This window comes from Haliotis rubra, unplaced genomic scaffold, assembly GCF_003918875.1.
Source record: "Haliotis rubra isolate DU_JTF1 unplaced genomic scaffold, ASM391887v1 Scf25, whole genome shotgun sequence".
Classification (NCBI taxonomy): Eukaryota; Metazoa; Mollusca; class Gastropoda; order Lepetellida; family Haliotidae; genus Haliotis; species Haliotis rubra.
Window position 1 is genome coordinate 818,865 of NW_025766558.1, and position 24,504 is coordinate 843,368.

A 24,504-nucleotide genomic window follows, 5' to 3' on the forward strand; every position below is an offset into this window, starting at 1 on the left:
GCTATATTACAGCTATATTACAGCAATATTACAGCTATATTACAGCAATATTACAGCTATATGGCAGCGGTCTGTATATAATCATGTCTTGACCAGACAGTCCAGTGATCAACAGCGTGAGCATCGATCTACACTGTTGTGTTACTATTGTACGAGAAGGCCAATACACAATGCTTGTCAACAGCTACAGTAAGAACAAAGCAGCATGAACTGGTCGGTTAAGGATCAGCCGTGAGAGCAACATGTTGATTTCAGGGTAGAACTGAACATCAGCAAAGATAAGATTTCCAGAACACTTTATGATTGAAATGGTCTCTAGCAAGTATCGACCTCCAGTACACTGTGAATTGCCAGGATTAGACTTGGTCCTCAAGGATCAAACTTCATGAACACCATGAGGATTGTGGGGTTAGAATTGATCCCCCAGCAGAGATCAAACTTCATGAACACCATGAGGATTGTGGGGTTAGAATTGATCCCCCAGCAGGGATCAAACTAAATGAACACCATGAGGATTGTGGGGTTAGAATTGATCCCCCAGCAGAGATCAAACTTCATGAACACCATGAGGATTGTGGGGTTAGAATTGATCCCCCAGCAGGGATCAAACTAAATGAACACCATGAGGATTGTGGGGTTAGAATTGATCCCCCAGCAGAGATCAAACTTCATGAACACCATGAGGATTGTGGGGTTAGAATTGATCCCCCAGCAGAGATCAAACTTCATGAACACCATGAGGATTGTGGGGTTAGAATTGATCCCCCAGCAGAGATCAAACTTCATGAACACCATGAGGATTGTGGGGTTAGAATTGATCCCCCAATCCAGACATAGGAAAATCCTGTTGAAAATAAAAGTCTGCGAAGTCCAGTTACCCAATTTATCGTTCCATCATTATCAAAAATCTTTGACATATCATAGCAAGCTTTGGGATATCGCCCTGACAGCATACATAAAAGTCTGCTCCAGTAGCTGACACAGCGACTGAAATATTTAACACAAACTGGATGCCTCCCTACATCTAACACCATACGAGCTGGGGTGAATTTTGATACATTTAAACATCGTTTGAAAAACAGACTCTGTACTCTTTCAATATTACCTCTGTAGGAGAAACCCCATATTTCAGCCCCGTACAATAGAATAGGCATTATCTTTGTATCAAATATGTTTACAACTACTTTGAATGGAAGAGCAGGATATACTTTCATCAATTTATTAATAGGAAACGGAGCTATTCTAGCCTGTAAAGAGAGGGCATCGCATGCTCTGGACCAAACTAATCTTGACGTACAAATAATGCATGTACCCAGGGACTTATAATACGTTACAAAAACCTGAACCTGTTTGCCTGAATAAAACCACTTTTCTACACCCTATAAGTAACCACCATTTCTAAAAACAATTATATTTGATTTATCAAGGTTGACTTCTATGCCCCACTTCACACAATAATCATATAAAAAATCTAATCTTTTTCTGCAAACCAACTACGGAATCGTCAAATAACATCATCAGCGAATAACAGTAGCAAAATTTCTTCTATTTCTTCTGTAACAAAAATCCCTCTGAAGGTACCATTTCTAAAATCTAGTGTTTTTAATTAATCCCAAGCAAGGATGAAACTTCCAGAAATCTATGTGGACTCCTGCTCCAGATTCGGTCTCTGTCAAATGGCTGATCTGGTTGATAGCTTGACATTACATATGCAATGTTAGATCTGTATGTTAGTATGTCATCGTATGCATTGCCACACTGCCAGCCTCATCATATCATCATTTGCATGTGCATAGTTACGTCCCTTGGGCACCCGGAAACATGTGATTTGGGTTTTGAATTCCAGTTAGAGCCGATAATGTTTTCAGTTAGTTTTTGTCAACTTTGTGGGATTCCTGAAATTGCGGAGGTCTTTCCATCCACGTTAAGCTGGCGCCCCGCGATACAACACAAGTACTGCGCAAGTGGCATTGAACCAAACTCACTCACTCACTCAGTCACTCGCTCACTTATCGTACGGAAGGAAGTGGATCGCCCGACACAGACCCTGTTATTTTAAAGTCAATCATGGATCAATAATTATATATCCATTTCATACATATATCCTAGTCATAGATCAAACACTTAAGACATCTTAACACAGATCAAGTGTTAAAATCACACCAAACGTTAGGTAGTTTCATGTAAGCCATACAACCTTCCGTTGGAGACGTTTTCCCGAGGAATGGAATTCCACCCTATAAAGCATTTCAAACTCTGCTATATTTCCATATGAAGACAATCATGAATCACCAATGAATTATAAACAGAAACGTTTCGACGGCGGTAAGCGGCCGATTAGCTAGAAACAACACGAGCCCGACCCAGGCTACTTATAAGTGAATTGAGACGAATCATATGAAGTTTAGCTTGGATAAACCTTCACATTTTGTGTTAGATTTAAGAAGAAATAATAAATGGAATTATAATTGACAAACTTTCCATCGAAACACACAAAACAACAAAATATTTAGAATAGTATGATTCACCTGAGAGCTAGCGAGCATCTGCAAAGATAAAAATAAAACAACACTAACATGGTACATCAACTTTTGGGTCTTAACATATTGTGTGTTTTTTTCCACTTTTTTAATTTGGGTGGTGGGTGTATCTATTTTTCGTTGTGATCTGCCTCAGCCCTGGTTTTAAGAAAGACTGAGGAGAGAAGCGTCTGAGGATAGGGAAGTGATGGGGGAAGGGCAAAGAAAGTAGGAGATTGTGTGGTGTCTTCGGAAGCAACCCCTAAGATTCCCAGGATTGGTTGTAAAACAAGGTGTCTGGAACAAGTTTAAATAATGATCATAACGATTTACTTGAGAGATCGAATAGAAATTTGTACAGTTTCGTTGCGCGGTCCCTCGCTATTTTATGTAGTGGTATGCAATACATCGCGAATATTTACCTCCCTTTGAAATGATTTGGTTGACAACAAATAGTTTACATATGGCGACCAAGGCGTTCTGAGAGACTTGTGATAAGGTAGTTTCTTCAAAATGTCATCCCAGACAGAGGTGCCGGGGGTAAATAATGCCGTGGCGAAGCTTCAGGAACTTGGTGAGTTAATGATCTTTGTTTTGGAATGGACCCACAAATGTAGTTGTGACTGCTAAATAAACAGATCGTTAGCGACATGCAGCAGAGACCGTACGAAAGATCAGCGAAATATACTTCTCATCAAAGGTTTAGACTCACTAGTGTAAATATAATTACTTCAGGCAACTGTACTAAACTAAATTTTGCAAAATATTCCATACTGTTTAAAGGTACTGTTTACACATGAACTGATGTATCGTAAAACAAATTCGTAACGTTGAAAAGATTATTGTCATGAGTTCAGTAAATGATGAAAATCAGTGAAAAGTGGCGAATTCTTAACAAAACTTTACACCACAATGCAGCTGTTCACATGCACGATATTTGCACCTGCTTTTCAGCAATTTGATGCATGATCCTCATGCAATTCAGCTGCATATAGTTTGCAGTTGGTTCCCCTAAGTTAGTGGAGAAATCAATCTTCGATGTAACCATATATATATACACAAATAGTGAGTGCTTTAAGTGAGTCTAAACTTTTAAGCGAAGTATATATACTAGGCCTTATATAGTCCCTGCATGCAGTAAATCCAAGAGATCTAATTGTTGAAAGCAGGAATTTAAAGTGATTGGTTTATTTTGAAAACCTGTCCATCATTTTAAACAGAAATATCACGTTGTTTAATATTGTTTCTATGCAAAGAAAAGTTGAGTTAGAAAACAAAGTTGGAAATTATAGGGCGTCATTCTATATTTCAATATTTTCATACACCATCAAATCAAAGGAATGAATTTCATTTGCATCCCACACAAAAAATAATTAAACTTACAATGTGATGTGAAACAGATATTGACTTCTTCAAGAGTTTGGAGGTGACTGTGAATCGTGTGATCAAACCGTGTGATTTTCCGATAGCAGATATCGACGCCAAGCAGATGATTTATCACTTACGTTTTTGACAGCACTAAAACTTTTTACAAACTTTTCAACATTCTATTTTTCATAGAGGTTAGTTCTCAGTGATCTATGTTTCAAACTGACATATGTTTCTCAAATTTTATCAAACATTGTGTAATAGTAATTGTTTGTGTTTTTAATTTTAAAATTGTGTTTATTTTTATATTATGCAGACATGTGTATGTAGCTTTATTCAGAGTATTTTGTCACATGAGCGGTAGTGGGAAAATGTGTGTTAACAAACAAACTGCCAGTGAAGTCACATCTTGTAAATTACCAGAAAAACACTATTCGATATGGTCAAGTGTAAATATATGCCAAGCAAAAATGTGACGGTACAATAAATGATAATAAATGATGTTTTCTTTATTGCAGGTGACCGAATGAGATCCGAACATTTTGGATTTCTTGACAGTGATGTTAGCAATATTGACAAAGTTATAGAAGCACTCCATGAGCTGGTAAGTATCAAGATAGTTTTCAGATATGAATTTATTACCTATGGTCACTTAGAAATATACATGTTGTGATTTATTAGATTAGACAAAATCAGTTTACAGATATGATTAGATAAGATGCATGTACATATTGGTTAAAAATAGCACAAGTATTCTTACTTCCCATGTGGATGCTACAGACCACAGCATGTACAGTATGATCTGAATCGTCTGCATTTGGTTTTTCATATTTTGAAATTGTGTTTGTCGGTTTGTTGGTTAGAAGCATTTAGTTTGTTATGTAGATTACTCCAACAACAAATATATTATTTACTGCACTGTAGGAACAAGAGCGCAAGCAGCTTCATGATGAATTGGAGACAGAAACTATCAAAGCCAGTGTTAATCGTCACAAGTTACAATTTCTGCCTGCTGAAATCAAAGAAGAAATTATGGGTGAGTAAGATGTTTTATTGATTAGTCTGAGACATTATATAAGTCTAGGTGATATGAAGGGATTAAATAAATTCCCTTTGTGAGCATGATGGTTGATTGTCATATTGTGTTTCTAAATGTTTTATTTCTACAAAAACAACTCATTGCCATTTTGTGAATTTTCTTATTTTCGCAGTTGCGGTCAACTCTGCCCGTCAGTCTAATGCGAAAGCCCAACAGGAAATGCAGGACAAGCTTGACAACATCAACAAGAATATTGTGTATCAGGGAGAGCGCCACCAAGAGCTGGAGAAGGAAAACTCCATACTGCAGTAGGTACCCAGCTGAGTGTGTTACTACTGTCTGTCAGAATGTTTTATCCTTCACCTTGGAAAACAAACAGAAAGCTCAAATCTCATCGTTTTCCTCCCAGTATTTACTGTACAGAGCCCCTCTCAATGCAGCAAACTTAGCACCACAACTGTTGGAGGTTTTGTGCTGAGATCAACTAGCTGAAAAGTCTCAGAGGACCAAGTGAATAGCTTAGAACTTCTTGTGGTTTACCAGAAACCCATGATTGGGTCTAGAAGGCCAGAATCACCCTGATGATGTCCATGCTTGCAGGTGCAAGTGTTAAACGTCTAACATCTACATCATGTCAATCACACAAAACAGATACACTGGAATAAATAACATAAATACTGTTCTTAGTGGTATTTAACTGACTGACTGACTGACTGACTCACCCTCAGGTTGAGCAGAAATGGCTTGATAGTATGGTATGATAAAGTACCAACAACTTAAATTGTGTATGATTGTTGATCTGATGCGTTGGTTCTGTTTTTCCAGCCCTGAGAGAGAGTTGGTTCGTCAGCAGCATGAAGAGATCATATCCCAGCTTAACCAGAGGATGGCAGAGAAAGCCAGGTGAGACCTGAGTCTCTCAGACGCCTCCTATGCTATCATATCTTCAAATGTATAACTTTCCAAACCAAAGCCAAAATAATTTCAGAATTTGGTGCATGGTTAACATATGATACAAGTAATTCTTTGTTTTAAATCAAACATTTTATGTTAACTACAACTGTCAGGTGTACCCTTGTAATATATGTTGACACATTTGGAGGCAGTGGTCAACTTATCCAGTTCTGTCTGTGGTAGGTTCCTCATGCAAGTTGACTTCATCCTATATTTTGTCATATGTCATGAAGACATTGATATTGGTGTCATAATCAATGTATCTAATGTCTTAAACTTTCAGCATGCAGATTGCCTTGAATGAGACCAGAGACAAAGTTCGCCAAGCCAATCAGAATGTATGTATTTGAGGGGTGATAGTTTAAATAATTGTGATCTATATTGGGACCCTAAAATACACTGGAAATGGTTGTAATACTACAAATGTGTGAAGTCCTCAGTTTGTGGAATAAACATGCATGCTGCTCTGTACCTGAGTCAGTTTCTGAAAAGTACAATGCTCTGTGCTGATCTGGTTCTCTGTGTAGATTGTGGACCTGGTGTACTATGCTCTGTGCTGATCTGGTTCTCTGTGTAGATTGTGGACCTGGTATACAATGCTCTGTGCTGATCTGGTTCTCTGTGTAGATTGTGGACCTGGTATACAATGCTCTGTGCTGATCTGGTTCTCTGTGTAGATTGTGGACCTGGTGTACTATGCTCTGTGCTGATCTGGTTCTCTGTGTAGATTGTGGACCTGGTGTACTATGCTCTGTGCTGATCTGGTTCTCTGTGTAGATTGTGGACCTGGTGTACTATGCTCTGTGCTGATCTGGTTGGTCTGTGTGTAGATTGTGGACCTGGTATACTATGCTCTGTGCTGATCTGGTTCTCTGTGTAGATTGTGACCTGGTGTACTATGCCCTGTTCTCTGTGTAGATTGTGGACCTGGTGTACAATGCTCTGTGCTGATCTGGTTCTCTGTGTAGATTGTGGACCCTGGTGATACAATGCTCTGTGCTGATCTCTGGTTCTCTGTGTAGATTGTGGACCTGGTGTACTATGCTCTGTGCTGATCTGGTTCTCTGTGTGTGTGGACCTGGTATACAATGCTCTCTCTGTAGATTGTGATCTGGTGCTGATCTCTCTGTGTAGATTGTGGACCTGTGTGGTTCTCTACAATGCTCTGTGCTGATCTGGTTCTCTGTGTAGATTGTGGACCTGGTATACAATGCTCTGTGCTGATCTGGTTCTCTGTGTAGATTGTGGACCTGGTGTACTATGCTCTGTGCTGATCTGGTTCTCTGTGTAGATTGTGGACCTGGTGTACAATGAGTGTGCTGAATGCTCTGTGCTGATCTGGTTCTCTGTGTAGATTGTGGACCTGGTGTACTATGCTCTGTGCTGATCTGGTTCTCTGTGTAGATTGTGGACCTGGTGTACTATGCTCTGTGCTGATCTGGTTCTCTGTGTAGATTGTGGACCTGGTGTACTATGCTCTGTGCTGATCTGGTTCTCTGTGTAGATTGTGGACCTGGTGTACTATGCTCTGTGCTGATCTGGTTCTCTGTGTAGATTGTGGACCTGGTGTACTATGCTCTGTGCTGATCTGGTTCTCTGTGTAGATTGTGGACCTGGTGTACTGTATGCTCTGTGCTGATCTGGTTCTCTGTGTAGATTGTGGACCTGGTGTACAATGCTCTGTGCTGATCTGGTTCTCTGTGTAGATTGTGGACCTGGTGTACTATGCTCTGTGCTCTGTGCTGATCTGGTTCTCTGTGTAGATTGTGGACCTGGTGTACTATGCTCTGTGCTGATCTGGTTCTCTGTGTAGATTGTGGACCTGGTGTACTATGCTCTGTGCTGATCTGGTTCTCTGTGTAGATTGTGGACCTGGTGTACTATGCTCTGTGCTGATCTGGTTCTCCTGATTGTGGACCTGGTGTACAATGCTCTGTGCTGATCTGGTTCTCTGTGTAGATTGTGGACCTGGTGTACAATGCTCTGTGCTGATCTGGTTCTCTGTGTAGATTGTGGACCTGGTGTACTATGCTCTGTGCTGATCTGGTTCTCTGTGTAGATTGTGGACCTGGTGTACAATGCTCTGTGCTGATCTGGTTCTCTGTGTAGATTGTGGACCTGGTGTACTATGCTCTGTGCTGATCTGGTTCTCTGTGTAGATTGTGGACCTGGTGTACTATGCTCTGTGCTGTACTATGCTCTGTGCTGATCTGGTTCTCTGTGTAGATTCTCTGTGTAGATGCTCTGTGCTGATCTGGTTCTCTGTGTAGATTGTGGACCTTGTGTACTATGCTCTGTGCTGATCTGGTTCTCTGTGTAGATTGTGGACCTGGAGGACGGGATCCTGCAGCTGAAGGAGGACCTGATCCAGGAGAGGACGGAGGCGAGGCACGAGAAGAAGAGACTGAAAAAAGCTGTGGTGAGTGAGAAGGAGAACATAAATATATGATGTACAACTCACTTCACAGGGGAACATAAAAATATGATGTACAACTCACTTCACAGGAGAACATAAATATATGATGTACAACTTACTTCACAGGGGAACATAAATATATGATGTACAACTCACTTCACAGGAGAACATAAATATATGATGTACAACTTACTTCACAGGGGAACAGGTAGAATCATGAAGCACATGTTGAGTCAGATGTTAGAAGTGGTTACCCTAATGCCTGTGGTGACGTGTGATGTTTGGTTGTGTTCCAGGCTGATACGGCAGAGAAGACCAAAGACCAGCGAGAATACAACATGGGCAAAAAGAAGTGAGTGATCAGATATAGCACATGATCAGTGTAATGAAACAGGAATAAGATTCCTTTGGAGTTTGGGATGATGCATCAGAACCAGTTTGAACCCATTACATGATGTAGACCTTCAGTTCATGAGGACAACTATGTATGATAATGTGTTAAAACGTTCACAACTGAGATGTCAGGTTATACTTGGAGGCAACATCAGTGGGTCCTACCCAGGTGCGGATGCAGCTTTTTGAGAAAGGGGGTTGCACACTATTGAGAAAAGTGGGGGTGCACACTTCATTTTTACCTGAGTTTCAATGGTCAAGAGGGGGGGGGGGGACACTCCTGCAGCCCCCCTCTGGATCTGCCTATGCTACCTGCACGCTTCCTACACAGTACTGTAAGTACTTGTCTGTTTCAGAGAGCTGGACATTCATCATGAGCTGCTGACCGACAGTGAAGGGAAGCTGGATGCACTCAGGAAGGTGACCTAACACAACTTGCTTAACCAAATCAGTATCGTTTTATTTAAAGATTATAAACATTATACTTACATTTGATTTATGTAAAGTCTTTGTAAGTGTTTTCCAACAACACAAAGTTTGTGAGTCTATGATTTAAGTCATTTTGGTCTCTAGGAATGTGATTTGATTTAGTTCCACTGCTCATATAAATTTAAGTCTTTTGTAATACTGAAAATTCAGTTTGTTTAAAGTCATACTCAGCACTACTCCAGCTTTTTCTTACATGGCAGCATGTAGATAGTCAGGTCCGACAGTCCAGTTGTGGTACAATGACAGACTATCAGACAAGTCACCAAGTCCGACAGTCCAGTTGTGGTACAATAACACACTATCAGTCAAGTCACCAAGTCCGACAGTCCAGTTGTGGTACAATAACAAACTATCAGACAAGCCACCAAGTCCGACAGTCCAGTTGTGGTACAATGACACACTATCAGACAAGTCACCAAGTCTGACCAGTCCAGCTGTGGTACAATAACACACTATCAGACAAGTCACCAAGTCCGACAGTCCAGTTGTGGTACAATGACACACTATCAGACAAGTCACCAAATCTGACCAGTCCAGCTGTGGTACAATAACACACTATCAGACAAGTCACCAAGTCCGACAGTCCAGTTGTGGTACAATGACACACTATCAGACAAGTCACCAAATCTGACCAATCCAGCTGTGGTACAATAACACACTATCAGACAAGTCACCATGTCTGACAGTCCAGTTGTGGTACAATGACACACTATCAGACAAGTCACCAAGTCCGACAGTCCAGTTGTGATACAATGACACACTATCAGACAAGTCACCAAGTCCGACAGTCCAGTTGTGGTACAATGACACACTATCAGACAAGTCACCAAATCTGACCAGTCCAGTTGTGGTACATTGACACACTATCAGACAAGTCACCAAGTCTGACAGTCCAGTTGTGGTACAATGACACACTATCAGACAAGTCACCAAATCTGACCAGTCCAGCTGTGGTACAATAACACACTATCAGACAAGTCACCAAGTCCGACAGTCCAGTTGTGGTACAATGACACACTATCAGACAAGTCACCAAATCTGACCAGTCCAGCTGTGGTACAATAACACACTATCAGACAAGTCACCAAGTCCGACAGTCCAGTTGTGATACAATAACACACTATCAGACAAGTCACCAAGTCCGACAGTCCAGTTGTGGTACAATGACACACTATCAGACAAGTCACCAAGTCAGTCCAGTTGTGGTACAAACAAGTCACCAAATCTGACCAGTCCAGTTGTGGTACATTGACACACTATCAGACAAGTCACCAAGTCCGACAGTCCAGTTGTGGTACAATAACACACTATCAGACAAGTCACCAAATCTGACCAGTCAAAATGTGGTACAATGACACACTATCAGACAAGTCACCAAGTCCGACAGTCCAGTTGTGGTACAATAACACACTATCAGACAAGTCACCAAGTCCGACAGTCCATATATTTGGTCAACTCTCACGACTAGCAGAGGTGGCTGGAGACTCATTCTATCCCTTAAAGGGTTGAAAATCCAGATGTAATACTATGATTTAGATTAGTATTAGATTGAATGTTTCCCTTCAACTGTTCTGTTGCCTGCAGAGTATCCGTCGGTTTGAGACGACCAAGTCGAGGCTGGAGGAGGAGGAGAACAACCTTAGTGCTCGACTGGCGAGGGAGATGAAGATGAACAAGGCGCTGCAGGCCAAGGGGTAGGCCAGACTCCCTCACACACCATCACCTAGTCACCCCAACACTCTACTCAGATCCCTCACACACCATCACCTAGTCACCCCAACGCTCTACTCAGATCCCTCACACACCATCACCTAGTCACCCCAACACTCTACTCAGATCCCTCACACACCATCACCTAGTCACCCCAACGCTCTACTCAGATCCCTCACACACCATCACCTAGTCACCCCAACACTCTACTCAGATCCCTCACACACCATCACCTAGTCACCCCAACACTCTACTCAGATCCCTCACACACCATCACCTAGTCACCCCAACACTCTACTCAGATCCCTCACACACCATCACCTAGTCACCCCAACACTCTACTCAGATCCCTCACACACCATCACCTAGTCACCCCAACACTCTACTCAGATCCCTCACACACCATCACCTAGTCACCCCAACACTCTACTCAGATCCCTCACACACCATCACCTAGTCACCCCAACACTCTACTCAGATCCCTCACACACCATCACCTAGTCACCCCAACACTCTACTCAGATCCCTCACACACCATCACCTAGTCACCCCAACGCTCTACTCAGATCCCTCACACACCATCACCTAGTCACCCCAACACTCTCTACTCAGATCCCTCACACACCATCACCTAGTCACCCTAACCGCTCTACTCAGATCCCTCACACACCATCACCTAGTCACCCCAACACTCTACTCAGATCCCTCACACACCATCACCTAGTCACCCCAACACTCTACTCAGATCCCTCACACACCATCACCTAGTCACCCCAACACTCTACTCAGATCCCTCACACACACCATCACCTAGTCACCCCAACACTCTATCCCTCACACACAGATCCCTCACACACCATCACCTAGTCACCCCAACGCTCTACTCAGATCCCTCACACACACCATCACCTAGTCACCCCAAGCTCTACTCTATCCCTCACACACCATCACCTAGATCCCTCACACACTCAGATCCCTCACACACCATCACCTAGTCACCCCAACACTCAGACCCTCACACACACTCAGATCCCTCACACACCATCACCTAGTCACCCCAACACTCTACTCAGATCCCTCACACACCATCACCTAGTCACCCCAACACTCTACTCAGATCCCTCACACACCATCACCTAGTCACCCCAACGCTCTACTCAGATCCCTCACACACCATCACCTAGTCACCCCAACACTCTACTCAGATCCCTCACACACCATCACCTAGTCACCCCAACACTCTACTCAGATCCCTCACACACCATCACCTAGTCACCCCAACACTCTACTCAGATCCTCACACACCATCACCTAGTCACCCCAACACTCTACTCAGATCCCTCACACACCATCACCTAGTCACCCCCCCTCTCCTCAGATCCCTCACACACCATCACCTAGTCACCCCAACACTCTACTCTCAGATCCCACACACCATCACCCTAGTCACCCCAACGCTCTACTCAGATCCCTCACACACCATCACCTAGTCACCCCAACGCTCTACTCAGATCCCTCACACACCATCACCTAGTCACCCCAACACTCTACTCAGATCCCTCACACACCATCACCTAGTCACCCCAACACTCTACTCAGATCCCTCACACACCATCACCTAGTCACCCCAACGCTCTACTCAGATCCCTCACGTCTGTCAGGCATTCATATACAGGATACTTTTGTTTAGAGATTACAATTTCTGTAGTTTTTGTGATGAGGTTTCAAGGATGCTTCTTACCCACGTGAATACTGAGTGAATATTTTAATAGATATCCTGTTTACACACTGCTGGATTAATGTACAGAGTCAGTGGCATCAAGGAGAGACAAGGCAGTAATGTACAATGAAGATATAGTGACATGGAAGATATAGCTGGGTCACACCCCATTGTGTCTTTGTGAGGATTAAAGATTATAAAAAATGTCTACAGAAATTTGAGATGACCCCCTGACTCGAAATGCTTCACAGTACAATACATAATGACAAGGCCAGACACTTCGGTGTATCCTACCCGACTGCTTTGCCGATCGCTACGCTATCATCGCATGCAGTCTTGACACAAATGGATGACATTATATCAGCACAAAATGGGGGTGAGGTCGAAGCAAGACCTCTGGTTGGTTGATGTTTGTTAGGGAGACATTTACAACTGATGCTTTCTTTTGAGAAGCCATTGCTTGAAAAAATCTAACATTTCCTCCAAGTCAAGCAGTTGATGAAAGTAAAAATTTATAAAGAATGTGCAGACTTACAAGCGTTAACCAATCAGAGCGCTTGTTTCACTGAAACAGTTCCCATGTAATCTGGACGTATACTCTGTTAATTATGTAATGGGGGCAAGTAATCATCGTTCTGCCCCAGCTGTGTATTGTAATACCAGGTGATCACACAAATTCAGATGCTGGCACTACATGGACATATGTGTTGGAGCATGTCCCATGTTAAGGACATGAGAAGGTACTTGTGTGTTGTAACATGGATGAGATATCCTCATTTGTCATGTTGGTGTTGGTGTTGCCCAGGCAGAAGATTCTAGGAGAGACGGAGGCTGAGAAGAAGAGGTTTGAAGAAGATGAGAAGAAACTGACTGACAAGATAAACCAGGTTTGTATAATGCTGATTCTTAATGTTTAACAAGAGCGAGTCTGTGACGTGAAGGTTCAATCAGGCTGCAGATGTCTCTACTGCTGCATGATGTTACAAATAATCTGAGGCTTTTATGTGACACTTTTTGCCACATCCTGCTCTTGTACCAGTACTTGTACTCTTGCTCCGGAACTGTTTGTTTCCAGTTTGATCGTGAGGTTGAAGAGGAAGGAGAGAGTCTGAAGGAACTAGAGATGGTTAAGATGGACCTACAAGCCGGTGAGTATCTGTACAGACTGGACATGTGGTAAATCATCCCAAAATGTGAAAAGCATTACAGGAAGGTCATTGTTTTCAGTTCATTTGTAGTGGAACACATTAGAACATTACCAGGTGCCCCTAGCTATGATTTATTCATTAGCACTTCACATGCCATCATTAAGAAGTCTCCTGTGCGCCCCCTGTGTTCCGACTATCACTCCGTTGGTATAGCCTCAGAGATTCCCGGTTGTTGTCTTGATGTGTGCACGAGCTGTTATTTCTAATTCCCAGATCTGCGAGAGAAGTTGGAGAAGAAGAAAGCAGATGCAGATAGGGTTGAGGAACTGGACAAACTGTGAGTAATGTGTATTAGGTAGATATACTGTGAGTAATGTGTATTAGGTGGACATACTTTGAGTAGAGTGTATTAGGTGGACATACTGTGAGTAGAGTGTATTAGGTGGACATACTGTGAGTAGAGTGTATTAGGTGGACATATTGTAAGTAGAGTGTTTTAGGTGGACATACTGTGAGTAGAGTATTAGGTGGACATACTGTGAGTAGAGTGTATTAGGTGGACATACTGTGAGTAGAGTGTATTAGGTGGACATACTGTGAGTAGAGTGTTTTAGGTGGACATACTGTGAGTAGAGTATTAGGTGGACATACTGTGAGTAGAGTGTATTAGGTGGACATACTGTGAGTAGAGTGTATTAGGTGGACAAATTGTGAGTAGAGTGTATGAGGTGGACATATTGTGAGTAGTGTGTATTAGGTGGACATACTGTGAGTAGAGCGTATTAGGTGGACATATTGTGAGTAGAGTGTATGAGATGGACATATTGTGAGTAGAGTGTTTTAGGTGGACATACTGTGAGTAGAGTGTATTAGGTGGACATATCGTGAGTAGTGTGTATTAGGTGGACATACTGTGAGTAGAGTGTATGAGGTGGAGATACTGTGAGTAGAGTATTAGGTGGACTTACTGTGAGTAGAGTGTATTAGGTGGACATACTGTGAGTAGAGTGTATTAGGTGGACATACTGTGAGTAGAGTGTATTAGGTGGACATACTGTGAGTAGAGTGTATTAGGTGGACATACTGTGAGTAGAGTGTATTAGGTGGACATACTGTGAGTAGAGTGTATTAGGTGGACATACTGTGAGTAGAGTGTATTAGGTGGACATACTGTGAGTAAAGTGTATTAGGTGGACATACTGTGAGTAGAGTGTTTTAGGTGGACATACTGTGAGTAGAGTATTAGGTGGACATACTGTGAGTAGAGTGTATTAAGTGGACATACTGTGAGTAGAGTGTATTAGGTGGACATACTGTGAGTAGAGAGTATTAGGTGGACGTAGCCCAGATTCCAGATTGTGTTCCAAATGTTCCAATTCTATGCACTCTACTCACAGTATGACATACTGTGAGTAGAGCGTATTAGGTGGACATATTGTGAGTAGAGTGTATTAGATGGACATATTGTGAGTAGAGTGTTTTAGGTGGACATACTGTGAGTAGAGTGTATTAGGTGGACATATGGTGAGTAGTGTGTATTAGGTGGACATACTGTGAGTAGAGTGTATTAGGTGGAGATACTGTGAGTAGAGTATTAGGTGGACTTACTGTGAGTAGAGTGTATTAGGTGGACATACTGTGAGTAGAGTGTATTAGGTGGACATACTGTGAGTAGTGTGTATTAGGTGGACATACTGTGAGTAGAGCGTATTAGGTGGACATACTGTGAGTAGAGTGTATTAGGTGGACATACTGTGAGTAGAGTGTATTAGGTGGACATACTGTGAGTAGAGTGTATTAGATGGACATACTGTGAGTAGAGTGTATTAGGTGGACATACTGTGAGTAGAGTGTATTAGGTGGACATACTGTGAGTAGAGTGTATTAGGTGGACATACTGTGAGTAGAGTGTATTAGGTGGACAAACTGTGAGTAGAGTGTATGAGGTGGACATATTGTGAGTAGAGTGTATTAGATGGACATATTGTGAGTAGAGTTTATTAGATGGACATACTGTGAGTAGAGTGTATTAGGTGGACATACTGTGAGTAGAGCGTATGAGATGACTTTGAGAAGTATGTGTATTAGGTGTTAATACGTAAGTAGTGTGTATTAGGTGACTTTGCATCCTTACAAAATCCTGTAACAAAATATTAACATTTTCATGTTCCAATTTTGTTTGAAGATTACAATCAGCAAAGCAAAACTTGACCATGAAGGCTGAAGATGTGGGCCGCATGCAAGCAGAGAACATCGACATGACTGAAGAGATAGAGAACGTGGCAGAATCTCACAAGTACGTCCAACTGTACTGTTTGTGTGACTATGTTGTACTGTTTGTACTATATTGTACTGTTTGTGTGACTATATTGTACTGTTTGTGTGACTATACTGTACTGTTTGTGTGACTATATTGTACTGTTTGTGTGACTATATTGTACTGTTTGTGTGACTATGTTGTACTGTTTGTGTGACTTTATTGTACTGTTTGTGTGACTATGTTGTACTGTTTGTGTGACTATGTTGTACTGTTTGTGTGACTTTATTGTACTGTTTGTGTGACTATATTTGTACTGTTTGTGTGTGACTATATTTTGTACTGTTTGTTTGTGTGACTATATTGTACTGTTTGTGTGACTATATTGTACTGTTTGTGTGACTATATTGTACTGTTTGTGTGACTATATTGTACTGTTTGTGTGACTATATTGTACTGTTTGTGTGACTATATTGTACTGTTTGTGTGACTATATTGTACTGTTTGTGTGACTATGTTGTACTGTTTGTGTGACTATATTGTACTGTTTGTGTGACTATACTGTACTTTTTGTGTGACAGGGCCGTGGTGGCGCAGCTCAACAAGCAACTGGAGGAGTTCAGGGAGATGCTCAACAATGAGAGGAAGGACAGGTAACTCTGGTTGTGGTGGTTGAGTGGAGGAAGGACAGGTAACTCTGGTTGTGGTGGTTGAGTGGAGGAAGGACAGGTAACTCTGGTTGTGGTGGTTGAGTGGAGGAAGGACAGGTAACTCTGGTTGTGGTGGTTGAGTGGAGGAAGGACAGGTAACTCTGGTTGTGGTAACTCTGGTTTGTGGGTGGACAAGGTAACTCTGGTTATGGTTGAGTGGAGGAAGGACAGGTAACTCTGGTTGTGGTGGTTGAGTGGAGGAAGGACAGGTAACTCTGGTTGTGGTGGTTGAGTGGAGGAAGGACAGGTAACTCTGGTTGTGGTGGTTGTGTGGAGGAAGGACAGGTAACTCTGGTTGTGGTGGTTGAGTGGAGGAAGGACAGGTAACTCTGGTTGTGGTGGTTGTGTGGAGGAAGGACAGGTAACTCTGGTGTGTGGGTGGTTGAGTGGAGGAAGGACAGAGTAACTCTGGTTGTGGTGGTTGAGTGGAGGAAGGACAGGTAACTCTGGTTGTGGTGGTTGAGTGGAGGAAGGACAGGTAACTCTGGTTGTGGTGGTTGGAGTGGAGGAAGGACAGGTAACTCTGGTTGTGGTGGTGAGTGGGTGGTGTGGACAGGTAACTCTAGGTTGTGGTGGTTGAGTGGAGGAAGGACAGGTAACTCTGGTTGTGGTGGTTGAGTGGAGGAAGGACAGGTAACTCTGGTTGTGGTGGTGGTTGAGTGGAGGAAGGACAGGTAACTCTGGTTGTGGTGGTTGAGTTGAGTGGAGGAAGGACAGGTAACTCTGGTTGTGGTGGTTTGGAGGAAGGACAGGTGGTTGAGGAAAGGACAGGTAACCTGGTTGTGGTGGTTGTGGTGGTTGAGTGGAGGAAGGACAGGTAACTCTGGTTGTGGTGGTTGAGTGGAGGAAGGACAGGTAACTCTGGTTGTGGTGGTTGGTGGAGGAAGGACAGGACAGGTAACAGGTAACTCTGGTTGTGGTGGTTGTGTGGAGGAAGGACAGGTAACTCTGGTTGTGGTGGTTGAGTGGAGGAAGGACAGGTAACTCTGGTTGTGGTGGTTGTGAGTGGAGGAAGTGTGGAGGAAGGACAGGTAACTCTGGTTGTGGTGGTTGTGTGGAGGAAGGACAGGTAACTCTGGTTGTGGTGGTTGAGTGGAGGAAGGACAGGTAACTCTGGTTGTGGTGGTTGAGTGGAGGAAGGACAGGTTGTGTAACTCTGGTGGTGGTGGTTGTGTGGAGGAGGAAGTAACTCTGGTTGTGGTGGTTGTTGAGTGGAGGAAGGACAGGTAACTGGTTGTGGTGGTTGAGTGGAGGAAGGACAGGTAACTCTGGTTGTGGTGGTTGAGTGGAGGAAGGACAGGTAACTCTGGTTGTGGTGGTTGAGTTGACGTGGGTCAGGATGATGTGATGGGTGTGGGAGGTATTGGCTGATGTTTGGTGTGTTTTGTTGAGGTTGTGGGGTGGAATGTGTGGTGTTGAAGGGTGTGAGTGTTGAGTAAGTGACTAGGTGACTCTAGTTGTGAATGGTGGGGGTGAGTGAAGGGTTTGGATGTGGGTTGGAAGTGATAATTATGGTTGGTGTAGGAGGTGGTGTGGGTTGTGGTTGGTTCTGGAATGTGTGGTGTTGAAGGTTTGTGGTGAGGGTAAGTGAAGGGTTTGGATGTGGGTTGAAGTAGATAATGATGTTGGTGTAGGAAGGTGTGGATTGTGGTTGGTGGAATGGTGTTGGGGTGAGTGGTAGATAATGGGGGTAAGTGAAGGGTTTGGATGTGGGTTGAAGTAGATAATGATGTTGGTGTAGGAGGTGGTGTGGGTTGTGGTTGGTGGTGGAATGTATGGTGTTGAAGGTGGGTCGTGCGGGTGGGTTGGGGGTGAGTGAAGGGTTTGGATGTGGGTTGAAGTAGATAATGATGTTGGTGTAGGAGGTGGTGTGGATTGTGGTTGGGGGTGGAATGTGTGGTGTTGAAGGTGGGTCGTGCAAGTGGTAGGGGTGAGTGAAGCGTTTGGATGTGGGTTGAAGTAGATAATGATGTTGGTGTAGGAGGTGGTGTGGGTTGTGGTTTGGGGGTGAAGGTCAAGTGTGGATGTGGTTAGTTACTGCCAGACATTGAAGCAGTAGCACAAGGCTTCACCACATGATGCATGTTTTCACTTCTAAAATTGTTTGCAAAATCTAGAGCTCACTCACAGTATAACTGCTATATGTATTCACAATGGCAGGGGTACATGTCATAACAAACCCATGAAGTACTGATCACGGAAGTTGTGTGGATGCCAGTAGCTGCCTTTATGTGTTGATGTAGGTGTCGGTTCACACACTGATGGTTTGTGTAGTGGAGGCTGTGCTGGTAAGCAACTGAGGAAAACTAACCTTGATCTTGATTGTGTCCTCAGATTTGATATGCAAGGTAAGAAGGACCATGTACAGAAGGATCTGGAGGACTTCAAGACTGAACAGCAGAGATTCATGCAGTCTGTCAACCAGAAGATCCAGGAGGGGAAGACAAAGCACGTGGAGCTCGCTAATGAGGTAATAAACCAAGTCACTTGGTCCAACCACCAGGTCCATTCGGTCATCTCTTACAATCAGCAGAAGTTGCTTAGGTCCATGTCCATGGGAAGTTCAGACAAGGAGGTGTCCTGTTGTGTTCTGTTTTCTTATTGTGTGTTTGTTGCAGGGTGCCCAGATTCAGAAGGACCTACGTAAAGATGAGGAGGAGATTCACAAACTGCAAGCGGAGTTGAGCACGCTGGAGGAGAGGTATAAAGACATGTTCTCCGCCATGCACAGCAAGACAACGGCCTTGGAGGTAAGGTCAAGGTCAGGTCATTCTATAGCCTGGCAGGTCACTTAGGATCAACATCATGCTTAGTAGATCAGCGTAGCAGCCACCATTGGCTGGGAGTTGTCTCCATTCATCACGATCTAAAGACACTGAGAATCATACATGCCAATAAGTGTTCTTGTGAAACAGTTGAGTATGGTCATTCTCTGCCCCCAACATCATGTCAGCCATTTGGAATACAATAGGCAGAATAAAAATATGTTCAGTTACTATTAGATCTTGGCTAGAGTTTACTTAGTCCTGTAATGTTGATGTAAGCAGGATATGAGGTTTAGATGCACTTTACACTGGACATTCAGTCAGTAAAGATATGGCCTAGAACAAGGCGATTGACTTGTCTCAGAGGTGATGTACTGTCAACAGTAAGCTGAAGGTGTCATACAATACATAGTGTTCTCAGGACAAAACACCTGCTGAAGTCAGGGATGCGTCGACACAGGTAGGTGAAACTTTGTATACCGAGGGATCACCAGGTGTCATCAGGGTGTTGGTTATATTTAATGAGGGAGGATGTATACCAGCCGGAGCCGGTATGTGTCAGCTGTTTATTGAGGTAGAGTGCTGTGGCTGAGTGCAAGGGACCTCTCACTCCTAACAACTATGTCAAATGTTGAAGTGAGTCTGTCTCTCTCTGTAACCAGTCTTAGACACTGTTCTTCTCAATGTCTCATTTGCATTTCAAATAATGGGAGTTTGGATAATTTTCTTTCTAAATACTCATCTAATTTGGCTGGTTAAACAGATTCTTCATTATTAATGTAACAAGTTTGATCAAAATTAAACAGAACAACTTCAGTTCTCTATACTGTGTTGGCCAGACAGATGTGGTAGAGATCCAGAGTGATGTTCGTATACACCCCTGTCACATCTGTGACAGAGAGAGAAATTACAGAAATAACTTTCCTGTTTTGCAATGTCTTCAGACGTGTGTTTTTAGATTTGCAGGAGATAGTGAGTATTCAAATACCTGCATCTGATAACATATATTGCTTATTTCCTAATCTGGAATTGGTACTTGATTCAAATAACAGCATGTATGTGATGTAATTATGTGTGTACAGGTGGGGGCTGAATGTCTACTGGTGGGCAGAACAACACTGGTGTATACACACTCTGGTGTTATGTGCTGTGTATATCTCGTTGTTATAGCCACAAGTTCTCTATCATTCTCAGTATAACATTACTGATGGTCACACAGATGATAGAGATAAAAGTCTATAAAAATGTTACATTTTCATGTTCCTTGAGAGCAGTTCAGTTGCATCTGTATTGAAACATTTTATACCCACAATGACTGCTCCTTGTCATGTATTGCACACACAGGGGCTCCGCACCAGGGTGTGTTGGGTCGTGTGGTGTGGGTATCTTTCTCCATCACCTTTATCCTTAAATCATCAAGTGGTCAACATAATCACACCTGTTGACATTTTGGCCTGTGTTCACCCTATGTGACCCATCATTCCCAGGTGACGGTTAATGACACTGACAGTTTCATGTCTACCAAGGGGCAGTTTTAGTTGCATGTATATTTGATAACATGGCTGAAGCCGGAATGTTGCGTGGGACTGTTGTGTTTCATCAGTAAACAACAGGAACAAACAAGGGAACGCATACTGGGATTTCTTCATATGATTTGTTTGTTTTAATGCCTCATTTTGGTGTGTTTGTAAATAATCAAGTCTGTTCCAGAGAATCCAGTGATTGACGGCATGAGCATGATCCACTCATTTGGGATCTGAATTGAGGGGATTGATGCTCTTGATATCACTCACTAGGTTGTCTGTAATACAGATTAGTGGTGTGTTAGAGGTACAGGAATATAAATATGTGTAAACATCGATTGATCCGCATCTTGCACTTGTAGAACCAACTTGTACATGTATTTCTATCTGTGTATAACAGACAGCTGAACACTTATATGAAGAAGGCAAGGAACTAAGGGTAAGATGGTGGTTAGGTAACAGTGGTGTATTGTTTATAACTGGACAATACTGGGAGCAGGATGTAACACCACCGTAATGTAACACCACTGTAACACAACTGTAACCTAAACAAAAACATCTATAGCAACATGAACAATAATGGGGAGTAAGAGGGAGGTATTTTAAAACAGATGTATTGCACTTAATACAAGAATAGCCTAAGTTATAACAACAAAGTCTTTAAGGTAGAATACAAATAATGTATTGTACACTTATAACACATGTATATCATTCAGGTGTAACACATTTACATCATACAGGTTACATAACACATACACACACACACACACACACAGAGGTGTAACACAAAGAAACAAGTTTAATATCAGGTACAGGTTTAACATGAGGATCCAGCCTAACTAGCAGAGAGGTGTAACATATAGGTACAGGTTTAATATCAGATACAGATGTACCACATATAGACTGGTTTAACAGTTGTAACACAAAGGTACAGATGTAACCCAAAGGTACAGATGTAACCCAAAGGTACAGATGTAACAAAGGTACAGATGTAACCCAAAGGTACAGATGTAACCCAAAGGTACAGATGTAACCCAAAGGTACAGTTGTAACACAAAGGTACCGATGTAACCCAAAGGTACAGATGTAACCCAAAGGTACAGATGTAACAAAGGTACAGATGTAACCCAAAGGTACAGTTGTAACCCAAAGGTACAGATGTAACAAAGGTACAGATGTAACAATTAAGGTACAGATGTAACCCAAAGGTACAGTTGTAACCCAAAGGTACCGATGTAACACAAAGGTACAGATGTAACCAAAGGTACAGATGTAACAAAGGTACAGATGTAACAATTAAGGTACAGATGTAACCAAAAGGTACAGATGTAACAAAGGTACATGTAACAATTAAGGTAACCCAAAGGTACAGTTGTAACCCAAAGGTACAGATGTAACAAAGGTACAGATGTAACAATTAAAGGTACAGATGTAACCCAAAGGTACAGATGTAACACAAAGGTACCGATGTAACGATGTAACTAAAAGGTACAGATGTAACAAAGGTACAGATGTAACAATAAAGGTACAGATGTAACAAAGGTACAGATGTAACAAAGGTACAGATGTAACAATACAAGGTACAGATGTAACCCAAAGGTACAGTTGTAACCCAAAGGTACAGATGTAACAAAGGTACAGATGTAACAATTAAGGTACAGATGTAACCCAAAGGTACAGTTGTAACACAAAGGTACCGATGTAACACAAAGGTACAGATGTAACCCAAAGGTACAGATGTAACAAAGGTACAGATGTAACAATTAAGGTACAGATGTAACCCAAAGGTACAGATGTAACAAAGGTACAGATGTAACAATTAAGGTACAGATGTAACCCAAAGGTACAGATGTAACAAAGGTACAGATGTAACCCAAAGGTACAGATGTAACCCAAAGGTACAGATGTAACAATTAAGGTACAGATGTAACCCAAAGGTACAGTTGTAACACAAAGGTACCGATGTAACCCAAAGGTACAGATGTAACCCAAAGGTACAGATGTAACAAAGGTACAGATGTAACCCAAAGGTACAGTTGTAACCCAAAGGTACAGATGTAACAAAGGTACAGATGTAACAATTAAGGTACAGATGTAACCCAAAGGTACAGTTGTAACCCAAAGGTACCGATGTAACACAAAGGTACAGATGTAACCCAAAGGTACAGATGTAACAAAGGTACAGATGTAACAATTAAGGTACAGATGTAACCCAAAGGTACAGTTGTAACCCAAAGGTACAGATGTAACAAAGGTACAGATGTAACCAAAAGGTACAGTTGTAAAGGTACAGATGTAACCCAAAGGTACAGTTGTAACACAAAGGTACCGATGTAACACAAAGGTACAGATGTAACCCAAAGGTACAGATGTAACAAAGGTACAGATGTAACAATTAAGGTACAGATGTAACCCAAAGGTACAGATGTAACAAAGGTACAGATGTAACAATTAAGGTACAGATGTAACCCAAAGGTACAGTTGTAACCCAAAGGTACAGATGTAACAAAGGTACAGATGTAACAATTAAGGTACAGATGTAACCCAAAGGTACAGTTGTAACACAAAGGTACCGATGTAACACAAAGGTACAGATGTAACCCAAAGGTACAGATGTAACAAAGGTACAGATGTAACAATTAAGGTACAGATGTAACCCAAAGGTACAGATGTAACAAAGGTACAGATGTAACAATTAAGGTACAGATGTAGCACAAAGGTACAGATGTAACAAAGGTACAGATGTAACAATTAAGGTACAGATGTAACCCAAAGGTACAGATGTAACAAAGGTACAGATGTAACAATTAAGGTACAGATGTAGCACAAAGGTACGGATGTAACAATTAAGATACAGATGTGCCACATATAGACAGGTTTAACAAAGGTACAGGTATAACAGAAGTATATGCTCTTGCTGCTAACACTTTATCTGGTGTGTTGATTGTCAGGTTGTTATGTTTGGGAATGAAGCAAAAGGTCGACTGTAGGGTCCTCTCTACAGATCTTGGTATGACACTTCATGTCCGAACGTTGATCACTCCTGTAACCTTTGACAACTGTGTGTCTCAACATGAACTCAGTATAATCCGACATACTAAACAAAGCTTCATTTTGGTGAATTGTGAAACTGATCTAGCTAACAATTATTGTCAAGTTCATGTATGTAAAACAACTTGTTAGACATGAATCAAACATGATGGCAATATCATTATTGTTGCTGTCTTAAAGATATCTTGTAATCCTGGTATACTCCAGTGTTTGATGAGATTGTCTTTTGACTGTGACTGAATTATAAACACACAGACTCACAGCAGGTTTACATGAAGCAGTCCAACATATAACCCTGGTTTTGTCCAGGATCAACTGGGTGGCTGGATGGTGGCAATGTACGATACAGTACTTACCTCCAACCTCCTCCTCCCCAATCCTCCTACCCCCAATAACTGACCAACGCCAAGAGACCCAGGTTTGTCTTCGCCATGGGTTCAGT

The 24,504-nt window shown here is 42.2% G+C and overlaps 1 protein-coding gene across 2 annotated transcripts in view; it reads left to right on the forward strand.

The window, feature by feature from the left end:
- The first annotated feature begins 2,970 nt into the window (after window positions 1-2,970).
- The window catches only part of LOC124279364 (coiled-coil domain-containing protein 175-like), a 35,331-nt gene continuing 13,797 nt past the window's right edge, over window positions 2,971-24,504 (forward strand). For both annotated transcript variants that reach the window (XM_046715180.1, XM_046715179.1), the window contains exons 1-17: window positions 2,971-3,093; window positions 4,406-4,491; window positions 4,812-4,923; window positions 5,099-5,234; window positions 5,752-5,829; window positions 6,164-6,218; window positions 8,201-8,299; window positions 8,593-8,648; window positions 9,046-9,109; window positions 10,763-10,872; window positions 13,414-13,495; window positions 13,684-13,756; window positions 14,030-14,093; window positions 15,942-16,052; window positions 16,595-16,666; window positions 19,058-19,193; window positions 19,342-19,473. In XM_046715180.1, the coding sequence (XP_046571136.1) occupies window positions 3,033-3,093; window positions 4,406-4,491; window positions 4,812-4,923; window positions 5,099-5,234; window positions 5,752-5,829; window positions 6,164-6,218; window positions 8,201-8,299; window positions 8,593-8,648; window positions 9,046-9,109; window positions 10,763-10,872; window positions 13,414-13,495; window positions 13,684-13,756; window positions 14,030-14,093; window positions 15,942-16,052; window positions 16,595-16,666; window positions 19,058-19,193; window positions 19,342-19,473 (1,527 nt within the window). In that variant the 5' untranslated portion in view covers window positions 2,971-3,032. The remainder of the gene's footprint in view (window positions 3,094-4,405; window positions 4,492-4,811; window positions 4,924-5,098; window positions 5,235-5,751; window positions 5,830-6,163; window positions 6,219-8,200; window positions 8,300-8,592; window positions 8,649-9,045; window positions 9,110-10,762; window positions 10,873-13,413; window positions 13,496-13,683; window positions 13,757-14,029; window positions 14,094-15,941; window positions 16,053-16,594; window positions 16,667-19,057; window positions 19,194-19,341; window positions 19,474-24,504) is intronic.